General features: G+C 40.0%; 1 protein-coding gene across 4 annotated transcripts in view; it reads right to left on the bottom strand.

Moving 5' to 3' along the window:
- Nucleotides 1-20,039: 20,039 nt before the first annotated feature.
- The window catches only part of KLHL24 (kelch like family member 24), a 36,774-nt gene continuing 31,143 nt past the window's right edge, over nucleotides 20,040-25,670 (bottom strand). For all 4 annotated transcript variants that reach the window (XM_082624552.1, XM_082624553.1, XM_082624551.1 and 1 more), the window contains one exon: nucleotides 20,040-22,261. In XM_082624552.1, the coding sequence (XP_082480678.1) occupies nucleotides 22,061-22,261 (201 nt within the window). In that variant the 3' untranslated portion in view covers nucleotides 20,040-22,060. The remainder of the gene's footprint in view (nucleotides 22,262-25,670) is intronic.

Below are 25,670 nucleotides of genomic sequence, written 5' to 3' on the forward strand. Positions count from 1 at the left end.
TTCAAGAATTGTGGAGAAAATACCGAGAGACTTGGTAATGAACTGGGAAAAGACCAGGGAAGTGAGAAAAAGCAGCCCCAGCCTTCAAGCAGATGGTGCCCTGCAATGGAGCCCACAGCTGGAGATTGGATTTCAGGCCCCTCCTTGGCCAGGCCTCCTGCACTGGAGGGGGGCCTGGAAGGAGAAGATTAGGAGAAGAACCGAAGGGGACTGGTTTCTGGAGTTGGCAGATGGTGGATGGTGATGCCATTTACTGAGAGGAGAGAGACTGCAGGGAGAACAGATTTTCTATGTTGGGGGTAGTGGTGAGTGAATCAAGAATTCTTGGGACATTTTAAGTTTAAGACATCTACCTGAAGACATTAAACAGGCATCTGTGCACACAATTCTGGGGCTCAGAGAACTGGTGGGTAGCGCTGTCAACATACCCTTGTCAACAGGTAGTTCTGAGAGCTGATGAGATTGGAGAAAAGACAGCACAGTTCAGAGGGGTTGCACAGTCACAGCCCATAATGTCACACTTTGCTTTATACAAGACAACATTCCAAATGTTGAGAAATATCACATAATAACCTGGATTTCCCCTTTGAAAAACCAAGGGACTTCCCTGGTGGCACAGTAATTAAGAATCCGCCTGCCAGTGCAGGGGACACGGGTTCGAGCCGTGGTCTGGGAAGATCCCACATGCCGCGGAGCAACTGAGCCCGTGCACCACAACTACTGAAGCCCGCGTGCCTAGAGCCCGTGCTCCGCAACCAGAGAAGCCACAGCAATGAGAAGCTCGTGCACCACGACGAAGAGTAGCCCCCTCTAGCCTCAGCTAGAGAAAGCCCGCGCGCGGCAACAGACCCAATGCAGCCAAAAATAAATAAATAAATAAAATTTAAAAAAACAAAAAGGAAAAATCAAGCTGTGGTAACCTGGACCCACATTGCTATAATTAGATACTAGCTAACACTATGAACCAGGCAGTGTTCCAGGCACTTCACAAATTTAATCTAAGTAACAACTTGATTTTTATGGTTCATACTTTAAGGAAGAGAAAACTGAAGCACAGAAAGGTTGAGTAACTTATCAGACAGCTAAGAAGTGGCGGAGCTGGGTTGCAGACCCAGGCTATCTGGCACCAGGGTCTGAGGGCTTAGACACCTTGGGTGCAGCTGGGAAGCTGCAATCCCATTTAGAAAAGCCCTGTTGCCTGCAGGGCATGGTCCCACCACTTCCTATTATTTTCCTGTCCCCCCCAAACCCCATCCCAGTCTGAGCATCAGTTGCCATTTATTGTTTTATTTGCACTGCTGTTTTCTGATATTGGAGAATTATTTATCTATACCAAGTAGAATATTAAAAATATTAAAGGGGGCCTCCCTGGTGGCGCAGTGGTTGAGAGTCCGCCTGCCGATGCAGGGGATACGGGTTCGTGCCCCGGTCTGGGAGGATCCCATATGCCGCGGAGCGGCTGGGCCCGTGAGCCATGGCCGCTGGGCCTGCGCATCCGGAGCCTGTGCTCCGCAACGGGAGAGGCCACAACAGTGAGAGGCCCGCATACCGCAAAAAAAAAAAAAAAAAAAAAAAATATTAAAGGCATCTAACTTCCATGGGTAAGAATTTTAAAATTATTTATTTGTGAAATTTCTGTTTGTATGTTATCTGGTCAGATAGAATTGATAAAAACAGGTTAGTATTTAGGTTAAATAAGTATGAGAAACTCATAACTATGTTTCCGTGCTTCTGAAACAGTCACGCTTCTGATATATACTTGGGATCTATCATTCCCAAGTATAAAAGATGAAAATGACACAGAGCGAAGGCAACAAAATGTTAAATAACTAACTTTTCAATTTCAGACAGTTTTATTTAGATAAGGTTGATCTGAGACCGAGGTCTTGGGAGACTTTGACAGTATGCTTAAACTTAGTTTAAAGTCTTGGGGAAAAATACGGTTTATGTCAGTTTGGGGTCTTACAGTCTCTCAAGTGGAGGAGGGGGTGGGGTGACTTCGATCGCTCACCAGTCCCTTCCTTAGTGACAGTGTGAGAGGAGGGAGGTGGGGGTGAATGTTAAACGTACAGTATTAATGAAAGGAAAAGCAACAATTATTAAAGTTAGTCAAGAAGGTTTGGGCTTCCCTGGTGGCGCAGTGGTTGAGAGTCCGCCTGCCAATGCAGGGGACACGGGTTCGTGCTCCGGTCCGGGAAGATCCCACGTGCCGTGGAGCGGCTGGGCCCGTGAGCCATGGCCGCTGAGCCTGCACGTCCGGAGCCTGTGCTCCTCAGCGGGAGAAGCCACAGCAGTGAGAGGCCCGCGTACTGCAAAAAAAAAAAAAAAAAAAAAAAAGAAGGTTATTGGAATGATGGCACTGACCCAGGAGAAGGAGCTGGTATTTGGAAGGGAGGCTCACTCTGGGAGCTGCAGCCCCCGGCTTCTTGCAGGGCTCCATTGCAGGGGAGGGGTGGGGCAGACTGAAAGCAGCAATCAGATAACCAAGGAAAGCCTGGGAAGGGTGGTGAGGCTCAGGCTCTGTCTGAGAGTGGGAGGGAAAGCTGGCTCAGATGGACAATTTTGCTAAGCTCTGCCCCAGAGATCCCTAGGCTGGAAGTATCCTCCTGGCCTCCACCCTGGGAAGACCAACCACCCTTCCTAAGATTAACAGGGACCCCTGGAGCCCTTGTCGTCATGAGGTTCCCCTACCAGGATGCAGTCACTAATTAGACTTCTAAAATGAGAACCTCACACGTACAGTGCCCAGCAAACTGTTAAAGTAGTTAGTGCCTGGGAATTACACTCGGGTTGTTAAAAATAAATGATTGTCCACAGCCAGGTCCAAACAAGAAACCAAACGTCTGGTTGGTCTTTTTGGATTTTGACAAAACTATATCCCGCCCTTGAAGATCTTACTGGACCCCATCCTAACCCACAAAGAAACCATGCATTGTGCTTCTCCTCTGTGTGGATTGGGCAGTCACCACAAATGCAGACTTGGGGAATGGGGAAGATGATGCAAAACATTTTCATTGGTGCAAAAAAAAAAAAAAAAAAAATGGGTATTTGCCCTGAAAGGAAACTTTCTATGGTTGGAAGTGGTTGGGTTCTCTGTATTTGTTTCATATGAAAATGAAGATGAGGAGAACTTGGAACTCTCATACATTGCTGATGCGAATGTAAAAGGGTGCAGCCGCTTTGGCAAAGAGCTTGGCAGTTTCTCAAAATGTTAAACACAGAGTTATCATGTGTCCCTGCAGTTACACTCCTAGGCAAATACCCAGGAGAAATGAAAGCATATGTCCACACTGAATTTGTACAGGAATGTTCATAGCAAAAGCATGTATCTCAATAAGGTTGTTTAAAAAAAAAAAAAGAAGTCATCTCTGGGCACAGGCTAAAAATATCTGAAAATTACTTGTAAAGTTAACATAAATATACAATTTCAGCTGTAATATGATTTGATTGTGGTGGAATCTAGACAATGTAAAAAGGCGAATGTACAAAAATAGTCCTGCTTAAACTTCTGGGTCAAGCTTTAAAGACCGAAGACTTCTGATTTTAATTTGGTTACATTTCCTTATATCTTTCATCAGCTGTTAGGTGTCTAGTTAATACAATACTGTGATATTTTCAGTTATTGTTTATTGTTTTTAAAGTGGTTTTCTACACTACAGCTCTCTGTTATTAAAGATAAATAATGACACTAGTGCTAAGCTTATTAATTTGTTGACAGAATTTTTTATATACTTTAATACCATTTTCTTGATGGTATTTACTTATATTATCCTCTGGTAGCTTTTATCATGATCTTTTCCTGGCTTCCTATTTTATGGCTCATCTGTTCTAGAAATGCTCCGCAAATGCCCTCAGTCAAGAGGTATAGTCCTGGCTGTAAACAGCCCTCATTCCCAAATATAATAAGAGGCCTTTGGTGGCCTAGATGAAGCCAAAACAAATAATATTGCATATACATCAGGTTTCGAAAATCAATAACTTCCCAGAGTGCTATCCTGTTGACCCTGATATTGGGAGGCTTATTTGGCCTTTACCATGGGGCACCCAGTGGCAGATTGTGGGATGTTGCCCCTGTAGTCAGATCTCGGATTCTTCCAATGCAAGTGAACAGGGGATTTTAGTTGGGAAGAGTAATCTCCTATAAATTGACCTTGGCAGTGAGTCATACCACCTGCATAATAACTTTTATTCTCCAAACATCTCTAAACTCTTATACTTTATATGGCCATTATGTTTCTCCTTCTATGCTTACAAAATGCCTTATTCATATGTTCAGAGTAAACTCATCCAGGTTTGGTGTCCCCAGCTGAGCAGCAGATAATGTCAGAACAGTCATAAATGTGCCTAGAGAAGAATTGTTCACATTATAAAAGGAACAAAAGGAGGGGAAACTGTCAGAGAGTTTTCTGAGCTGCTTTGTTTTCTATTCACTATAGATAACACCAACTGGAGAATTTCAGTAGTCAGAGTTTGTGTATAGAATGAGTTTGGATCTTCATAGCCCAAAATGCAGGCAGTCTGTTGTAAGATAAAAAAAAAAAATCATAATATTGGGAATGATAGCTGGGAAAGCTGTTTTTTGTTTTGTTTTGTTTTGTTTTTTGACTCAATTTTATACTGCTTGTACAGTGTTGACATTTATATTTTGTGTAAAAGATTTATTTATGCAACAGCATAGGGCTGAGAAGCTATGCCTCTCCTTGCCCCCCTTTGTCACCGTGTCTCTCTCCTTGGAACTCTCCTTTTAGATGTGGCATACATGACAGCTTGGCAGATGTCACATCCACTCCCAACCCTTTCTCCCTTGCCTTCTTCTATAGAAGCCAGAAAGTTAAACACTCAATTTCCTACCCTCCCTTGAAGCCAGGAGTGACCATGTGACTCAGTTGTAGCCAAGAAGATGAAACCGCAAGTTCAGTGAATAAAAAGAGAGACTCCCAAAGAAAGGGGAGAGCTGTAGCTAGTCCTGCCTCAGCCTCTCTGTCCCCTTCCTCCTGCCTTGAGTTTGGATGTGATGCCTGAAATTACGGCAGCCATCTTTCAACCATGGAGTTTCAAGCCAACACCTTAAAAACAGGACAGAAAGAAAGCTGGAGCCTGGGTCTTTTATGATGGTACTAGGCCTGGACTGCCAACTTGCTATGTAAGAAAAACATCATTTGTTTGTTTAAACAACTTGTGGCCAGACTTTCTGTTATTTTCAGCCAACCACATTCCTTTATGACACACGAGATTTCTTCAATGTGCTTCTTTCCTGTTCTCAACTTCTCAGATAGCTCTTTCTCAGTCTCCACCCCCAGCTCCTCTTTCTCTGCCTATGCCTGAATACTGAGATTTCTGTGTCTTCTATCCTTGTTCTATTCTCACTTCTTGAATAATTTTCTCCATGGGCACAGCTTCAACTGCCCCTTACATACCAACAAGTTCCAAATCTAGATCATGAATTTGGGCCTCCAACCTGAACCTGGACCATTATTTTCAAGTGCATTTAAGACATTTCCCTTTGTATGGCCCTGAAGCAAATTCAGCCTATCCATAATTAAACTAATTTTTCCCCCATCCAAGGCTTACTTTTCTCCCTTCTCTTACTATTTTGATCAGTTTCACCACCCACTCAGTTATCTGAGATAGAAACTTTGGAATCATCCACTCCTTGTTTACCTTCACAGGTCACATCCAATTAGTCTCCAGGTGTTACTGAATCCATCTCTTAAATTCTTCTTAGGTCAGCTCTCTCTCCTTTATTCCCTCACCATTGCCCTGGTCCAGGTGCCCATCCTCTCCACCTGGACTGCTACCCTCTCCTCCTAATTGGTTGTGCTGCCTTCCTACTCTCCCCATCTAGTGTGTTTCAACCGCTGGGGTCAAGTTTCTAGAACACATCTGATCATTTCACTCTACTATTTAAAACACCTCAGTGCCCTGGCCCCATTACCTAGGGCCAGTGGTTCTCAAATTTTACTGTGCATCCGCATAACCTGAAGGACTCGTTTAAACATAGATTGCCACTCCTCCAGAGTTTCTGGTTCAGTAGGTCTGGGGTGGGTCCTAAAATGTGTATCCCTAACAAGTTTGAGGATGGTGCTGATCAGGGACCACATTTTGAGAACCACTGGTCTAGGCTAAAATTAGAACTCTTTAACGTCAGGTTTAAATAATTTACAACCTACCTTCCCAGTTTCTGGCTGCTGCTCACCACATTCCATAAGTTTTTGGGGGGTTTTTTTTGGCCGCACAGCATGCAGGATCTTAGTTCCCCGACCGGGGATCGAACCCTTTCCCCCTGCAGTGGAAACATGGAGTCTTAACAACTGGACCAACAGGGAAGTCCCCATAAGTTATTTCTGAGGTCACCTGCCACTCTTATATCAAGGTCTCAATCATTCTCTTCCCCTTGTCTGGAATGCACATTCCCCTTCTCATTCCTGGCAAACTCCCTACCAGTTTTTCAAGAAAAGTCCAGCTCCAGCTTCCCTTCTGAAGAATTAATTTCCTGCTTCCTCCTCTACACTCTTTTGGCACTTCATACACAGGGTACTTTAGAGTCTTGCTACTTAACCGGTGGTCCTTAACCAACACTAGGGTCATCACCTGGGAGCTTGTTAGAAAAGCAGAGTTTCAGGCTCCACCCCAGACCTACTGAATCAGAATCTGCAATTTAACAGGATCCCCAGATGATTCCCACGCCAGCTGAAATGTGAGAAGCACTGCTGTGCAGGGTCTTGTGATAGACATTGTGATAGATGCTCTGATGACAGTATTTCCTTTAGTTCCTCCAGCATTCCCATGGCTCGTTACTATTGTCCATGATTTAAAAAGAGGAAACAGAGGCTGGTAGTAGCAGAGCTGGGATTCAAACCCAGGGCCGTCAGGCTTCAAAAATCTGTGCTTGCTCTCCATACTATACCCATCATCTGCCTATCACTGGTCTTCACACATAGTATTGTAATTATCTATCCATAAGTTGGCTCCCTGTCCACATAAGGAGGTGCTGAGTGGGGCAAAGTCCTATTGTCTCTAGAAATCAAGGAAGAAAACTGCACTGGAAACAAGGAAGAACCTTTGTTCTTTCTCACTCTCAACTACAGTTCTAATAGCAACTTTGGATAGGTTGAGGTTCCTGAAACAGTTTATACAAATTTTCAAAATATAGCAGCTTTATTGAGATATAATTCATAAATCATATAATTAACTCAAAGTATACAATTCAATGGTTTGTAGTAAATATATTCACAGAATTGTGCGATCACTACCCCAAAGCAAACCACATTGCCAATTAGCAGTCACTCTCCATTTCCCCCAGACCCTCCATCTCTAGGCAACCACCAACCAACCTCTGTCTCTATAGATATCTACCTATTCTGGGTGTTTCATATGAATGGAATTGTACAATAGGTGGCCTTTTGTGACTGGCTTCTTCCACTTAGCATAATGCTTTTAAAATTCAGTCATGCTGTAGCATGTATCAGTTCTCTTTTCCTTTTTATTGATGAATGAAATTCCACTTCTTATTTATCCATTCATCAGTTGATAGACCTCTGAGTTGCTTCCACCTTTTGGCTGTTACAAATAAATAATGCTGTTATAAGCACTGTTTAAGTTTTGGCATGGATATTTTATTTCTCTTGGGTACTCACCTAGGAGCTGGGTTATGTGGTAACTCTATGTTTGACTTTCTGAGGAGCAGCAAGACTGTTTTCCAAGGTGGCTGTACCATTTTACATACTCAGCAGCAGTGTATGAGGATTCCATTTTTCCTACATCCTTGTCAACATTTGTTATTATCTGTCTTTTTTTTAAATTCAATTTATTTAAACTAAAAAAACAAACCCCAAAGCCTGTGGTTTTTATTATAGTCATTTTAGTGGGTATGAAGTGGTAGCTCATTGTGGTTTTGATTTGCATTTCCCTAATAACTAATGATATTGAGCATCTTTGCTTGTTGGCCATTTGTATATCTTCTTTGAAGAAATGTCTACTCTGATCTTTTGCCCATTTTGAAATTGGGTTTTTTTATTTTATTTTATTGAGTGGTAAGGTTCCCTATATGTTGTGGGTTGAATGTGTCTCCTCCAAAAGATATGTTGGAGTCCTTGCCCTCGATACCTCGAAATATGACTTTATTTGGAGATAGAGTCTTTACAGATGTAACCAAGCTAAAATGAGGTTTTATGGTGGGGTTAATCTAATATGGTGGGTGTCCTTATAAAAAGGGGAAAATTTGGACACAGAGAGACATGTATACAAGTAGAACATCATGTGAAGATGAAGGCAGAGAACAGGGTGATGCAGCAGAAGCTAAGGAATGCCAGAGATTGACAGAAAATACCAAGAAACTAGATGAGTGGCATGGAACATTTTCTTCCTCGCAGTCCCCAGAAGAAATCGAGATACCTTGATCTCAGACTTATGTCTTCCAAAACTGTGAAGCAATAAATTTCTGTTGTTTAAGCCACCCAGCCTGTGATACTTTGTTATGGCAGTCTCAGGAAATTAGTACACTATATATTCTAGATACAAGTCCCTTAACAGATAATATGATTTGCAAATATTTTCTCCCATTCTGTGGATTGTCTTTTCAGTTTCTCGATGGTATCCTTTGAAGCACAGAAGTTTTAAACTTTTATCAAGTTCAATTTAATTTTGACTCCTCTTCAGGGTTAGTTTTTAAGGCCAGCCTTTGAGATTTATTCTGATCCCAGGAGGGGTCTTCTTAGTGGTTTCTTTCCCTAGTTCTCACTGGTAAACTAGCTGGCCTGTGTTTGTTGACTTCTTGGAGCTACCAGCCTTCTCTTAACTGTCTACCACCATTGTGGTGGACAGTTTGAACATCTCCACACTCTGTTAGAAATAAAGTCAGTCAGCTTTACAAGCAGGGTGCTATGCTGGGGTCATAGGCTCTGGTCTTCTTGACCTGCCTTTTTTGGTGTGGAACTTCTGCCATCCAAGGAGGGGCTGGCTGGAGGAAGGGTGCCTCTACCTCTCAGCGATACTCACCTGGAAATTAGCCTAGGCAACATGGAGCCGTGGGGGGATGCAAAATGCTGGTGGCCTGCCCCTCCCATGGAGACCTCTTTGCCTGGGAGCAGGGGAGTCCCATCTTCTTGACCACATCCACTTGGAGTGTAGCTTCTGTCATATTGAGTTGGGAGGGAAAGTGAGGTGGAGCGTGCATAGTGGTTTAAGTGCTACAGACTCTGTTCTTACTAAGTTCCAGCAGATTTTTTTGAATAAATGTTTCTTTACTTATACGCCCTTAGGATAATTTCTAGAGACTTTAAATGTTGTTATTTTTAAAATAATTTTCACCAATTACAGTTGTTTTGCTGAGGTGGGGGTCTGTGAAACTCTTCACACCACTATTCCAGAAGTAATTTATATACTTTTGATAAAAAATGGGATCATAGCAGTTGTGGAGGTAGGGGTAGGGGTGGGGTTAGGGATAGCAGTAGCAGAGTAAGTCAGGAATAAAAGATTGGGTAACAACCCATCAGGACTTCCAGTTAGCGAACAAGAGAGAAGCAGTAGGTGTGAACAAAACCAGGAATCACTAAAGAAATTTGGAGGCTTTATAACTTCCCCATTCCTCTATTTTTCAACATATCCCTTCTGCCTCCCATACTGATAATCAGTCAAATAAATATTCATTACCTACTCTGTGCCAGGCACTTTGCCTGGTCCTAGGGATAGAGTTAGGTTAACAAGACAGACTTGTTCCTTGCCCTCAAGGAGTGAAAAATAAACCCGTTTGGGGAATCAGGAAAGGCATCATAGATGAGGTAGCATTTGATCTGGATTCAGACGCAAGGAGAGGGTTATTGCTGAACCTAGATTTAGACAGAAACCCAAAAGCTAATGATAAGATCAGGGAAAGTCACTGTTATGTAAGATGCCAGGAAGTCATTAAAAATATGATTTAAAACATACTGATGAAAATTTTCAGTTCTAGGCAAATTCAAAACAGGCCATTTGTTATTAGCACTCTACATTCTAGCCACTTTCTCTCTCCTTTCACTTTCAAGTGACCTTGGGCTTTCCAAAACTACCTACTAAGGCATCTTACCCCAGCTGGTCCTCTCCTCTGGGCTGGATTCTTGGCTAGATACTTGGACCTCACCAAATAAGAGATGGTTTCTAATTTTGAAGAGTCCATAATCTGGGAGAGGAAGGTAGAGAGTCAAGTAAACAGTAAAGTACTCTCACAGAGGTACATCAAGGAGGTAATGGGGGCACACAAGAGCCCATCTAACTCAGACTGGGCTTATTACCAAAGCAAACTTGGGTCCACTTGCCCACACGCAGTAAAGCCACTCTACTGACACCTGGTTGTGGTGAAGGATAGTACAGCGTTCATTGCAGGCCAAGCAAGGAGTCCAGGGCAGCTAGTGCTTGAAAGACCAGAATTCCCCAAATGGTTTCAGGAAAAGGTTTTTAAAGATAGGGTGAGGTGTGTGATCAGCTCGTGGACGTTCTTCTGATTGGTTGGTGGTGATGATCAGAAGTCAACATCATCAACCCGGTTCCAACCGGTCTAGGGTCTACGTGTTGTGGGCAGCATACAGTTAAGTTCTTCCACCTGGTGGGGGTTTCAGTATCTGCAAAACAGCTCAGAGGACATGGCTCAGAATATTATCCATAGCCCTTGAGAAGGAACCAAAGATCCTTGACTTTGTTTAACGGCTAAACTATTATTTTGTCTTGCTTGACTGTTTTCCTTTCTGCATTTTCTCACTTCTCTGATTAAAGTTATTCTTTGACTAAAGTTTATCTATAGACAAAAGGCAGGCCAAGGATATGAGGGAGGGGATCCTGTTCTGGGAAGGCCCCATAGGGCTCTGCTTGGTTACAGGATGCGAAGAGGGTGATCACGGAAGCTCCCCTGAGGAAATGAATCCTAGCTCTTTCAGAGAATGTAGGGGAGATAGCTGGAGGCCAGGCATTCCAGGAGAAGGAAACCAAGGCAAAGAGATGGGTAAGCCCAGGAAGCGTTCCTCCTCTCTCCCCCACCCCACCCAAGATTTGGGGAATTCCATATTGTATTGATTTTGACAAGAAACAAAGCTTCCCTCTCCCTAAGGAATTCAGATCTTTCTCTCTCCCTCTCTCTTTCTCCACTAGCCCTTAGCAGCCAGTCAGGTACATGAACTGATGTCAGCTGAGTGTTTCCACCACAGATTTCAATCAAGGAGTCAGTGAGGTAAAGATAAATCTATTAGCATGGTGGATGGGTAGGGATGTTCTATCCAGATTATTTTTGCTTAAAGATAATTGTGTGTGTCCTTCATAGCTCTCTAGAGCTGCCCCAGTTTATGCCTATTTTGTAGGTAGGATACCCGGCTGCCTCATCAACTCTGTGAGCCTCTGCTACCTTCCAATTAATTTCCTATTCAGATAGTGTTGTTTCAGTCACATGCCAACAAGGAATTTTGATCTTAGGCAAACCACTTAGAAGACTCTTCCATAGAGATAATGAAGGCCTGAACTAAGGCATTGGTAGGGAGGATGGAAAGTTAGATGGATGGATAGATAGACAGATAGATAGATTGATTTAGATATAAAGAGGAAGAGTTCCTGGCACAAGGTATGTACTCAATATTTGAATGCATGATTGAATAATAGGAAAAATTACTCTTAGGTTTCAGTCAATTTTGTTGCTATTAACCAGAAAGGAAAATACAAGATGAATCTTTTGGAGAAAGCTGCTTTTGAGTTTCAGGTTCTAGTAGTCCCATATTAAGGACTCATACAGAAATTTCTAGAAGACATTTGGATATAAGTATCTTGTCTGAACATTTAGATTTAGGATCCATCAAATATAGTCATAACTGGGACCATAGTGGTGGATAAAATTACCCAGGATAATTATCTGCAGGGTAAGAAGAAAGCCTGATGATTAAAGATTTAGGGCAGAGGCAGAGGAAGAGCCCATGAAAGAGAAGGAAAAGGAAAAGGAAAAGGAAAAGTATGGCTATAGACAAGATAGGAAAATGTCATCAGGAGCATCAGATTTGTTAAATAAGATAGGGACTTAGAATTTAACAACAAAGATGTAATTGGAGCTCTTGGCAAATGTGATTTCTGTAGTGGTGTGAGTATGTGAGCCAGATTGCGGTGTATGAAGAAGTGAGGCAAAGGAGAAACTTTAAAAAAAAGAGGGTAGAGCAGAAAGGAATTTGGGGCTGCAGAAAGGATTTTAAAGATGGGAGAGGCTAGAGTATGTTTAAATGCTATGGGAGGCTTCCTTGGTGGTGCAGTGGTTGAGAGTCCGCCTGCTGATGCAGGGGACACAGGTTCGTGCCCCGGTCCGGGAAGATCCCACATGCCGCGGAGCAGCTGGGCCCGTGAGCCATGGCCGCTGAGCCTGCGCATCCGGAGCCTGTGCTCCGCAATGGGAGAGGCCACAGCAGTGAGAGGCCCGCGTACCACACACACACACACACACACACACACACACACACAAATGCTATGGGAAAGTGCTCATAGAGCAGTTGAAAATCAGAGAAGGATGTAGGGGGAAGTCCCTAAGATGCTGGTTGAGTGGGATTCAGAGTTCAGGTGGAGGAGGGACACCTAAATCCTGAAGAAGAGAGAGGATAGGAAAGAAGTACAGGAGGAGAGATTCTACTTCATGTCCTTTAAGTCTCTGAAGGAGAAAACAAGATCAACTGCTGAGAAGAGAGTGGAGTACGCCAGGAGAGTGGCGAGTGAGTTGAAGCCTTGCCAAGAGTACCTTACCCAGTTGAAGTTGGAGATCACACAATTTCAGAGGTATAAATTAGCTGATTTTCTCTACCTGTGTTCAATAGCTTGGGAGTAGGAGCAGAGAAGGCCAACCACTGGGATGATACACATGGAGGCAGTAGGAGAATAAGTGGAACAGGAAATCAAAAGGGTGAGCAAATTTTGAGTGCTGGTGAGTGTTGGAATCACATTGTGATGATGGAATGCAGGTTAGGAAGGGATAATGGGTAACCCAGGGGCCTGCATGAAGAGGTGTTAGAAGACTGGAGATCTAGATAAGCTCACAAGGAAAATCACAGAATGAGAGAGATGGAAGGAAAGGAAGGCTGTGGCAAAAGACAGAAAGGCTTTGGAGTTTAAGGTTTCATAGGAAAAATAATTCTGGGTGATGAAATGATCCGAGGAGTGGCCTTCTATGTTACTTGGAGTGAGTGGGAGTGAACGTCTGTTGACTAGAGGTCAAAACAATGTGAGGCTAGAGCAAAGGGATGGGTCCTATATGCTTAAATGACCCAGGATAATGGCAGAAATCAAAGTTAAAGAGTAAGACTATGAGTCAGAGGTCAAAATTTGCTAACAATTTTATGAATGCTAGGTATATGGAAACCACAAGTTGAGAAGCAGAAAATGCAACAAACTAGGACATTAGTGTAATGTTATTTCCATGTCTCAGTAAGCAGCCCTTCCCTGATTGCTATGTATTTCCTCACTTGACAGAAAGCTCTGGAGGGCAGGGCCTGTCTTATTAATCCCACAGCACCTTACCCAGTTCTTGGCAGCAATTGGAAAGAAGAGACGATACAATCTCTTTACTCTAGAAAGTGTTGATTCTTTATTCCCATTTACACAGTTCTCAGTCCCTGGAATCCTATAAGTTCCCCTATCATACTATATATAGGATTTATCTATTCATATGTCTGATTCATCCCATCATTCTATAAACTTTGAGAACAGGAACTGTCACATTCATTACTGTAATCCCAGAGGAAACATTCTGTCTGATCCACATTAAGGACGCCAGTGTTTGTCAAATAAATAAATAAATGAATACATAAACGAATGAATCTCTCAGCTGTTAAGAACTACCATTCCTGATTAAGCACCACTGCCAAGTACTGGGCTTTGGTCTCTTCTTTCCCGTTGATGCCAAGCACTGGGTAAGATGCTGTGGAATTAATCTAATAAAACAGGCCTTGCCCTCCAGAAGCTTTCTGTCAAGTGAGGAAATACATAGCAATCAGGGAAGGGCTGCTTGCTGAGACATTACATGCTTTTATATTCTAATTTAATCCTCACAACAAGCCTAAGTAGGAAGAGGGGAAACTGCAGCCCCAGAAAGTTTGAGCATCTTACCCAAAGACACGCCAGCAGTAAATGTTAAAGCTGGCATTTGAATACAGCTCTGACTTCAAAACCTATTTTCGCATTATGTTGCCACCAAGCCTAGTCTAAGTGTAACAACTAGGACTTATCAGAAAAGCAGGTTTAGTGTATCACTCCACAGTGCTAACTATCATTAAGGCAATGATTCCCAAGGTTTTTTTTTGTTTTTTGTTTTTTGTTTTTGCGGTACGCGGGCCTCTCACTGTTGTGGCCTCTCCCGTTGCGGAGCACAGGCTCCAGACGCACAGGTTCAGCGGCCATGGCTCACAGGCCCAGCCGCTCCACGGCATGTGGGGATCTTTCCGGACCAGGGCATGAACCCGTGTCCCCTGCATCGGCAGGCAGACTCTCAACCACTGCGCCACCAAGGAAGATCCCCAAGGGATTTTTTTTTCCACTTGCTAGGTATGCTAGTCCTGTGAGAAGCAGATGCTGAGATCAAATGTGCAAGGATTTTAATAAAAACATGCAAGAAAATGCCCTGTGAGGGAAAACATGGAGGGAGGGAGGGAGAGAGAGAAAGAAGGCTGGGAGAGCCATTAGACCCCAGAAACAAGTGAAGGAGAGAGGGAAAGAAGGTTGGGTAGAAGCATCTTACATTGCCATGTAGTCTAATGAAGGTTGGACAAAGCAGAAGGGGAGTCCTGGAGCCCAAATCCACCATCAGAAGGAACATGTGTGCCTTAGTATCGCTGTTACAAGTCACTGGCTGAAAGCAGCTGGTAGGAGGTGTGGGCTCAGCACAAATGCAAGATGGATTTCAAAGCCAGCAGCTGGGGCATCATTTGGTCAATTATGCTCTCTGTGGTTGGAGGCTAGTCAGGCCCATTTCCATAGCTGTCAGCCATGCTAGAAAGCTTGGAGTGTTGCTTTCTGTTTTGTTTCACCTCCTCTGTTTACTCACCTGCAGACACTGAATTCCTATAAAGCCTTACTATCTTTGGTATCATCCACCACATCTCAGTAGGAGTGTGTTAAGCAAGTAAATATGATCTTTTAAAATTCCTCTTTCCTCCTTTACCACACAACCATGTTTTTCTCTAAATAAAAAGATATGAGTATTCAAAGCCTTGACTCTTTGGACTGATTGGCACGTTGGTTGTACTACATATGTACTGATTATTGTTTATCAAACTATGACTCAAAAATCCTGTTTTGGGGTTTCCCTGGTGGCGCAGTGGTTGAGAGTCCGCCTGCTGATGCAGGGGACTCGGGTTTGTGCCCTGGTCTGGAAAGATCCCACATGCCGCGGGGCGGCTGTGCCCGTGAGCCATGGCCGCTGAGCCTGCGCATCCGGAGCCTGTGCTCCGCAACGGGAGAGGCCACGGCAGTGAGAGGCCCGCGTATCACACACACACACACACACACACACACACACATCCTGTTTTAAGGTATATACAGGCTCTTGCATAAAAAACAGAATTGGTGGTTTTATTCACTAAAACATTAAGCACCTCTGTGCTGAACATGCTATTCAAACATAAACATGAACATGTGACTTATGAGTCTTAATTTATAAAGGTGACTGGGTGATAACACGGAGCAGTCAGTGCCATTGAAAGAAAAGTTTAGTGTTACTCACAGTTCTCCTAGAAACAAGAGGCACAGCGTGTCACACAGGGCCACAGGGGAAGCACCAGTGTCAGGAGGCAGAAAGAAATGAGGGGCAAGCATAGGACAGAGCCTTTACTGGGGTTCCCATGGGTAAGTCAAGGCATAGCAGGGTAAACAGTTTAGGGTTGGCTAGTTTGAATAATCCCAGCTGGTTTGGTGACACAAGGGGTGGTTCTTAGCAGTCTGGTACCTGGCCCTAGGGTGATTTAGGGCATGGGAAATGTTGGTTTGGTGTGTGAGTTAAGGAGGCGGCTGGAGTTTTGGACAGGAGATTGGTTGGTTTATATATGAAAGCTGGGCTCACTGACAAGCTGTTTACTGCCTCTAGGAATTAGCCAGTCCTGGGAGGAGCAGTCTCTCCCCAGCCAGCAAGGTGCCCCAAAGATGTCAAAACATCATATAAAAAATATAAAAGACCCCAACATAATTAGGAGGAAATCACGCCTTTTGATTTTCTCAGTCTCCATTAACAGTTAATGAATAGCAGAGAGGCAGAAGGCAGGTTTAGCCCATTTTCCCCCCTCATTCCGTTAAGAGTACAGGTTATTTTTTGAAGAGAAAATTTAAATTATGAGAGGCTTCTATTCTCTACCCATTGCTCATGGTTTTCCAAATATAAGCTAACAAATGCTTTTAATTCTTTCAACTCCTTCCCTGACTTTGCATACTGCACTTTTGTCCTGAGGACAAAATGCATAGAAAAGGAATCAACATTTATATTCTCCTCTTCTGTGCCAAAACTCTTTTCACTCTTCAACAAACATCCCATTATCCAACAAGCCTGCAAAGTGAGTATTATGACTGCATTTCCTAGAATAAGGAAAGTATGGCTCAGAGAGGTTAAATGGCTTTATGGCAGAGCACAGGCTGGAATCAGATCCGATGAAGCCTATCCACTTTCCAGGTGTGGCTACAGAGGAATTAAGTGAAATGAAAACAGCTTTAACATTTATTATTTAAGACACTCTAACTTGCCATTTTATTTTGATGGCACAATATAAAAACTAAGCGTAACAAGCTAAGCATTGCTTGCACTTCTGTAACATATCTTTTCAAGATTTTACTTTTGCTAATGTAAAATAAGACATTGCCTCTGCAGTAAACAATGTGCCCTCTTCGACACCTGCAATAAAATTTCTTAAGTTCTTTACTCTTGATATTACTATAAGGGTATTTTTGAAGGCCAAATCAAAAGAACACTACAGTGCAAATGTTATGGATCACTTTCATAATTAAAAATTAAAATCATAATAAAAAAATTCTGAACACTTACATGTGGTTCATACTAAAAATTGATTATATGCATATTTATATATAATTACACACAATTCTATAGGAGTATGCAGTGAAGTTGCCTTTTTACTTGTCCCTAAGCCACCATTTCCTCATACACATCAATGTTTTTAGTTTTTTGTTTAGCCTTCTACTTTGTGAACACACTAGTAAATATGTATATTAATTTGTAATTTCCCCCACTCCTTTTTCAAACAACCACTTGAATATATTTAACGTAAGACAAAACAACGAGTTTTTGGTAAATAAAATTTAATACAACCATAGTCAAGTAATAATGGTTAAAAGACATTTTTTATTAGATACAACTTTTTAAAAATTAAAGACAACTATGCACAAAGTATATTTAAACAAGACATATTAGTGTGCTGCAACTAAATTGAAAACAAAGAAATACAAAGCTTTTTTTTTTTTTTCCCCACTGTGAAGACTCTGGAGCATCTGAAAGCAAAAGACACTTGGCTGCCACAGGTCTGTACAAGCTGTAAAGCACATTATGCTTTTGTTCAACTCTATAATCGTGTTGTCTTAGATAGCTCCAGAAACTCTCAACAAGATTTAAATTAAGAAACCATAGGGAGGGGTGTTGGGGAAAGAAAGACTAAGAACTTTTTCAGGAAAGATAAATGAAAGAGCCTGTAGAGGAAAAAACAAAACAAACAAACAAAACAGTACATAAGAATGAAACAAAAATAAGATTTACTTTTTTGACTTTAGATGCAGATATTGCAAATGATGTTTACAAGGGTTTAATCAACGTAAGATAGATGTTTTTCTTAATATCTTAAAAAGCACCATGGCATCAAACAAAAAAAGTCCCCCAATATAATAAAACTCCGAACACCCAACAACCTTTCTTAACATTTTCTTTCAAGCAACCACAAGGCTGGTGCTCATTAAAAAATTCAAGAAGGGAAATTCACTCAATAGGAAACAAGTATGAAACTTATCTAAGGTAAGCTTTATTTAGATTGAAAGAAAAGTTGAAATAGCACTAGAGAACTTAAGGCATATAAACAAATTCAGATGCAGTTATTTTGAAAACATTAAAACAAATTCTTTTCTTTGGGATGATATATAAAATAAGTTATAACTACTGGTATTCAAAACATTTTTTAATGATGATCTTTAGCACTACAAATATTTAATATCTAAGGCAATCACACAAATGTAAAACATTCATAAAAAACATTTTTAAAAAGTCTGAAGTATGTTGAAACTGTCTCTGGAATTATCAATTCACACTCCTGGCTCAAGCGGTTTCTGATGACTAGCATTAGATGTGACAGATAGCTAGCTAGTCAAACCTACTGCCTTAAAGGCCAACCAAATTGCCCCATTCCGGTTTCTTGGTATGGTGAATTTATTTAACTAAAAGGAATAATGGGGTGAGGTGATGTAAACCTGGTTTTCAATATAATGCACAAGAAATTCTAAGAAAGGCCAAAATTATGTTGAGGTTAACTGGTGTCTTGAGTTTAGGAAAATAAAGGCAGTCCACAGGAAGCCTTTAAGAGACATTATCTTATCACTTGGCACCACATAAAGAGCAATCTCTTCTCTTTGAAAATACAGTCTGGAGCAGAAGGTATCTTTTCCACATGTAAATCTCAAGAAACAAAAGGCACACACTGATGATTCAACCCTCTCTTTTCATGTATGGGTTCTCACAGCATTTCTTTTTAAAAAATCTATTGCCATATCCACACAACAGGAAAAAAAGAAAAAAACAAAACACACCTGGTTTGTACACTGACAAAAGTAGTATAATTGAACCTTTGTATTTTCCTGAGTTTCATTTCAAAAGGGTATGACAGTAGAGATACATAAACAATTCATATTCACTAAGAGAAAATGTATCAGTTCACAAAACATTTTCATCTTTCTAAATATAAAAAAAGAATGTTTAACCACCACCACGTGTGAAGCTCCTTTACCAAACTGAATTTACTGTAGAATCATGAACTGAAAGTTACTTAGATATGGCACTTTAAACACTCCAATTAGGCAAAAATGACAAGTTAATACCCTCCCTGAGTATTTACATCACTTTTTTGTTAACACCTGGTTTAAATGGAGTAAATACCTATATTTCAGTCATCTAGGGGAAAAAAAAGGTTACTGAAGATACAATAGGCTACCATTTCATACCTGTGCAGTAAAGTCAGTGGGAAGATTAGAGTAGAAAAGGAAGAAGGCCTTTTTGTTGTAAAAATTAGACCACTTTATAGCTCACTCACATATAGGAACACATGAAAAATGATTAAAGTTCATGGAGTAAAAACTGTACATTTCTGTTGACCCCCCCAAAAAAACTTTTGAATTCCTTCCCCACTGAGGTATATCAATGGCTAGGTTTAGCAAACTTGTATCTCCCATCAATTTGTTTTCTGATCTTGTAAAACTGTATGCATTATATAGATTCTGACTGTATATGAGTCATCATACTAATATTCATCATGTACTTACATATGTAACAAAGTATTCTAGAAATGCCCAAATTAAAAAAATATACTTCTGGAATTGAATTTAATAAGGTCAACTAATTTTTACTTTATGTGTCTTTTTCTGATCAGAAACTGATAAAATTCTTGACGTCTGTATGTATGTGTGTAGATGAGCATACCATCTATCTACATATATACACACATGTATTGAATATATACATACATGCTAACCCAAAGGCTTATACGAGCATCACCCACCAAAAGAAAATCTGTCAACTATGTGATGACAGTATGAATATAATCTGATACCATTTTGGTCGATAAATCCCTTTTGATATACTAATTATACCCTAAAATTCTTTATTACTTTATCAATGCTAACATCATTATTTATCAAAAATCAGTAAAGGATGACAAATAATTAAAGGAAATTAAAGTATCAGTTGGGTAACTTTAAAAATTGTTAATTTCATAGGATTCAAACCAAGTTCTTGGTGGCCTACTTAATTTATGTAGTTTTAAATTATGTAGAGAAAAAAATTAAACAATAATGGCATGAGGTCCATGTTTAAACAAATTCTGTTTTATAGGATTTCATTTCAAATTTACAACAGACACCTGAACATTAAAATAAATGTGTAACAAAATACAAGTAAATAGTTAATACTTTTATAATAGACGGAAGTACTAAAATACAGGTTATGTTGAGAAAGTCTTCTTTGTGTGAAGTGTCTATTTATGGATGGGCATGATCTTACAAATACACATGAAAATAACAAGTATCATTTGTATAATTCTCAGCATTAACAAAACACTTTTCTCATATACCACAAAGAATTTCTGAACTACATAGGTTCCATTATCTACAAAAGGTATGATGCAGAAGTACAAGTTTACTCTAAAATTAAAACAAGTATCCCAATTGTATCTACTATTGTCTTTCAACTAAAATGGTAGAAAACTGGTTTCTGAATTGCTTTGATAATTAGAGTTTTCCTCAGAATTCAGATTCCAGCTAGGCATTAAAAGTTGATGCTGTATAGGTTTATTTGAAATCTTTGCATCATTCTAAAATGAGAAAGAAGGAGTAGTTTATCAATGTTAGAAATCTGGTGACACTATAATCACATATTTGCATCATTTCTCCTATGGCAAGTATATAATTACGATGTCAGACAACAATAGTGCCTGGGGAAGTCGAAATACAGCAGGCTACCTGAACATCCCTAAAATGTTTTAAATTATATCTGTCCACCCAGGAATATCAATAATCATGTACGCTACAGTTCCTGCCATTCCACTTGCCTTAGAAAAAGTTTTACACTCTTCTCTGAAAACCACTAAGCTTTGTAAACTGGAGTTGAAGCATCTAAACAAAGGCAATTTGATGTAGAGAAGCTTGAGAATATTGATCACTATTTTACACAATGGGCACCAAATGAAAGACTTATCTTAGAAGACTGCAACTACTGCTGTTAGTTTCTTCAAATAGCTAATTTTAAAAGAAATATGGACCCACTGAGACAGGTGGTCCCTGCTTTATCCTTTAAGGGCAGCTTAACAGTAGACACTCCCAGGATTTTTAGCTGTTCACAAGAAAGTAGGATAACCAGGAAGAGGTCCTCACCCAAAGCACCATAGTAATGAGGTCAAACCCTACTGGGCTAAGGAGAAAATCTGTCCCTGTTTTTCACAAGATAATATTGCAAAGTAGATTTCAACTCTTCTGCCATGTTCAAGAAAAGGCGCATCCCTTAGAGGATTTAGAGATGATATATAAATACTTTTGAGAGCCGCAGTGGGTCATTTTCCCTTCAGTGGTCTTAGATGATTTTTTCTTAGGAAATAACATGTAATTTTAATCTCCATTTTAGGGGCACTTGCTTTTGTATCTCCTCCCCCCAAAACACCTTTAATATAAGAAAATAATTCTAAGAATGAAGTCATAACAATTCAGTATTTTATGATATTCAGATTGTCATTACATTTTTATCAATTACAGAAAAAAAACCCACAATAAAATTAATCAATTTGGATGTATTGTTTAGTGACAAAGATTTTTAAAACTGGTTTTTCCACCTTAGAATGATTCTAAGTATTCTAAGCATTATATGAGTCAAACTAAATGAAAACTTGCCATGCAATTTTATATATATATATGTGTATGTGTATATATATATATATATACACATACACATATATGTGAAAAAGTAAGGAATATACAGTCTTGCAGATAAACATACATAAATGAAGAGACCATTCACAAATTCCTAAAAGGTATGCAGGCAGACATTATTTCCTACTCCACATAGGTTTCTTACAAATACTCACAAAGGTACACTCTCAAAGCCCAAGCAAAGACCACTATTACCTTCAACAACAACAAATTTTTTTTTTCCCAATTACAGAAAAGGCTTTATTACAGTTTGAAAGATTGATATTTTGGGGAGAAAGGCACGACAATTATTATTTTTACTTTTCTGTGCATATTGCAAAAAGAAGATATGTCAAGTTCCCACTCTGGAGTTTTTAAAACCTCTCATCTTGGATTGCTGTGGCTTCTTGGGTGAGGTATCCTGGTTTTAGAGCTTAAAGCATTTCTCATTGTATCTATGAATAGTCACACATCCATGATAGGACACTGGCCTGGGCATTGCAGCTACCCCTGTGATGATACTTGTTGCAGGATCATAACAGAGAATAGTGTCTGTGGCTTCTCCATTTTCCCGTCTTCCACCCAGGATATATATTTTACCATTACATACAGACATACCACAGTTTTCCTGTTCAACCAAATTAAAAAAAAAAAAATTAACTGTTGACAGTAAGAGATTTGGTAGCAAACTGAAAAGTAAAATAAGACATGCTTTAACACAGTCAAAAGAGGAGACATGAAATAATAAGCTCCCTTTTGCCCAACTCCTGCTCTATGTGTGAATACTAGGTAAATTTGCATGGGTGAAGGGAGTGTTAAGATAGAATATATGTCACTAATTGGGGTCAAGATATGGGAGGTGAAGTGGGGGTGGTGGACTGAGAGAAGGGTTTTAGTTAACTTAATGGTAGTTGAACAAAAACATCCTTGAAGACTTGCTTCTCCTATTACAGGAAGGTCCTTTATTATAGAAAGTGGCTATTACATGATCAAGGGGTAGGAACATTATTCATTATATGGAACATTATTCATTATATGGGATTACCCACAAGTTGAATGAATGAATGAGTTATAACCAAATTAAAGAAGCACTGTTATTAGGGACCTTGGATGGGGCACAGAAACTCCCCAGATAACATTTTATAGTTAACTTTCCATGCAATGAGACTCTTAGCTAAATTTTACTCTTCTCTGTCAATAATACAATTACTATATAAAACAAATACTCTTGCAAGGATAAGAGTGATTCTTCAAAGAAAGAAATTACACTAAAATTGTCTGACTATTGCATGAATCTGGTTATGCTGCAGGTCAATTATTCTTCCATTTAAATTTCACTTTAATTTAGAAAGTTATTGCATATTATTATCCTGTTTCCACATAACCAACAATGAGATGGGTTCTACCAGCGAGTACAATAAAAATTTTTACTTGATCAGATTTGCTATACATAAATTTCACTCTTGTAGAAAAAATTAAATCTTGGTGGATTTCTATAATAGAGGATAGTATCTTTGGGTCTAGAAGAATTAGTGAGTATTTTAAAATGTCTACGTTAGAGTTTATATACACCCATATTGACTTGGGGCCCATTATCATCAGTGAATGACAAACTTTTATGTAAAATACCACCCATGAATTGTACCAATTATGTGCCAGACTATAACATTTTCCATCTAAAGCACAATGAGCTCTTTCTATAAATTCTGAAAGTTCTGAACACAATAAAAGACAACATCCTTAGTTTTCAAGTACAAGCTGGCTTGCACTATTGAACTTTACAGTCACTTTGATGATGATTCTTAAACTATATAATTATAGGATCTTGTTATTAACATAATTTCATAAATAGTGCTCAGAATTAAATGAAGCAAGCAACCTTCAGAACAGATGTTCATTCATATCAGGAAATTACTTGCATAGTAGTTTATTTCACTCTATGAGAGTCTCAAGAGTAATGGCAGCCAGTAAGAAAAATAATTCATTAATACATGAAGTTTTAATGTTAGTTCTCATGATTTAAATGAAACACAATCTTAATATTGTAAAATATACCCCTCTCCTTAATTACTATTTTTTATAATGCTTAATGCTTAAATGTTAAAATGCCAACAATAAAGAAAAAGAATCAGATTTCTTTTCAATTATTATTCTAAACTTTAATGACATTTTAAATACCTAGTCCGCTGAAGAAGGGTAAAAAAAAAAATCTTCATCAGTCAGTAAAAAAAAATACGTTCCTAATGAAAGTTAAAAAGCAAAATATGTTTAATATAGCAAGTTGTGGAATTTAGGAATTATGCAAAGTCAAAAGGCATGGAAATGGCGAGGTAAAAACAGAGAAAAAGTCTGGGTCCGTTAGGACTGGAAAAAAAGAGCTCATTTTTTCAGTTCTTTTTTTGTCATTCAACATTCTAAGCATTTAAAAAACCCACAACCTTTGACTCAAATAGCTGTCTACCATGAAATTACAGTTGATTTATCGTTTTTCATTTGATTAGTATTAAAAGGGTAGGCAGCACTTCCCTGGTGGCGCAGTGGTTAAGAATCTGCCTATCACTGCAGGGGACATGGGTTCAAGCCCTGGTCCGGAAGGATTCCACATGCCGGGGAGCAACTAAGCCCGTGCGCCACCACTACTGAGCCTGTGCTCTAGAGCCTGTGAGCCACAACTACTGAGCCCACGTGCCACAACTACTGAAGTCCGCATGCCTAGAGCCTGTGCTCTGCAACAGGAAAAGCCACCACAATGAGAAGCCCGCAGACCGCAACGAAGACTCGCCCCTGCTCTCCGCAGCTAGAGAAAGCCCGAGCACAGCAATGAAGACCCAATGCAGCCAAAAAAAAAAAAAAAAAAAAAAAATTTTTACCGAGCACCAATCAATCAATGCAAGATACATGAGTTAGAAAACATAGTATCCTTAAGAAGACTGAATTCCAGTATAGAAATGAACATTTATAACTATAAGGAAATTTATCACTTGCATAATAGAGGTGTAAGAGTAGTGACAGATCAGAAAAACAAGAGATTAATTCTTAACAGGGCAACCTCAGTTTGTTGTAACTGTGAAGTGGTACTTGAAAGATGAGTAGAGTAGAATTACAAATAGAGAAGGTAGAAAAGGCATTAAAGGCTAAGAGGACAACATGAATCAAGGCAAGAACACATACCATCTGGATAGCAAATGCAAGCAACAGACACAATGTAATTTGGGTAAAGGTGAAGAAAGTGAAGCTGAAAAGGCAAGAAGAGGTCAGACAACAGAAGACCTAGAATGAAGTGGGAAAACTTTTAGATTTTATTCAGTACATTTCCAGAGAAGAGACATAATTAGATTTGCTGAAAAATAACTGGTGGTAAAATGGGTTAGAAAAGCAAGACATTAGAGAAAGGAACACTACTTAGAAAATACTGTTTTAGTTTCGGTAAGAACTGATGAGAACCTGAACAAAAGCAGGAACCACAGGAATGGAAAAGAATAGGAGAAACTCTTGAGGACACAGAACTGATATGATGGATTGATTCAATTTAAGAGAAAGCAAGAAAAATTTTAAAAATTAATTTTCTAGGTATGAAATAATAGAAAATACATATCAGCCTCTGCCCCCAGTTCCTGACAGAGCTCCTAAATCCCTTGCAATTTCCTGGTTGATGGGAGTGTCTTTTGTTCTAAGGAGGGACTGTTGCTGGGCTCCTAGATGGGGATTGGTCACCAGAGAAACCAAGCCATAATTAGAGGCTTGTAAGTTTCACCCCACCCTCCCTTCTCTGGAGAGGGGAGCAGGGCTGGAAACTGAATTATAACTGATCATGTCTACATGATAAAGCCTCCATAAAAATCCCAAAAGTATAGGATTTGGAGAGCTTCTAGGTTGGTAAACACACCCATGTCCCAGGAGGGTGGTGCACCTCAAATCCATGAGGACAGAAGGTTCTCTGCTTAGGACCCTTCCAGACCTGACCTTAGGTACTTCTTTATCTGGCTGTTCATCTATGTCCTTTGTAACACACTTTATCATATAACAAACCTGTAAAC

The sequence above is a fragment of the Mesoplodon mirus genome (assembly GCF_964341445.2).
Source record: "Mesoplodon mirus genome assembly, chromosome: 6".
Lineage (NCBI taxonomy): Eukaryota > Metazoa > Chordata > Mammalia > Artiodactyla > Ziphiidae > Mesoplodon > Mesoplodon mirus.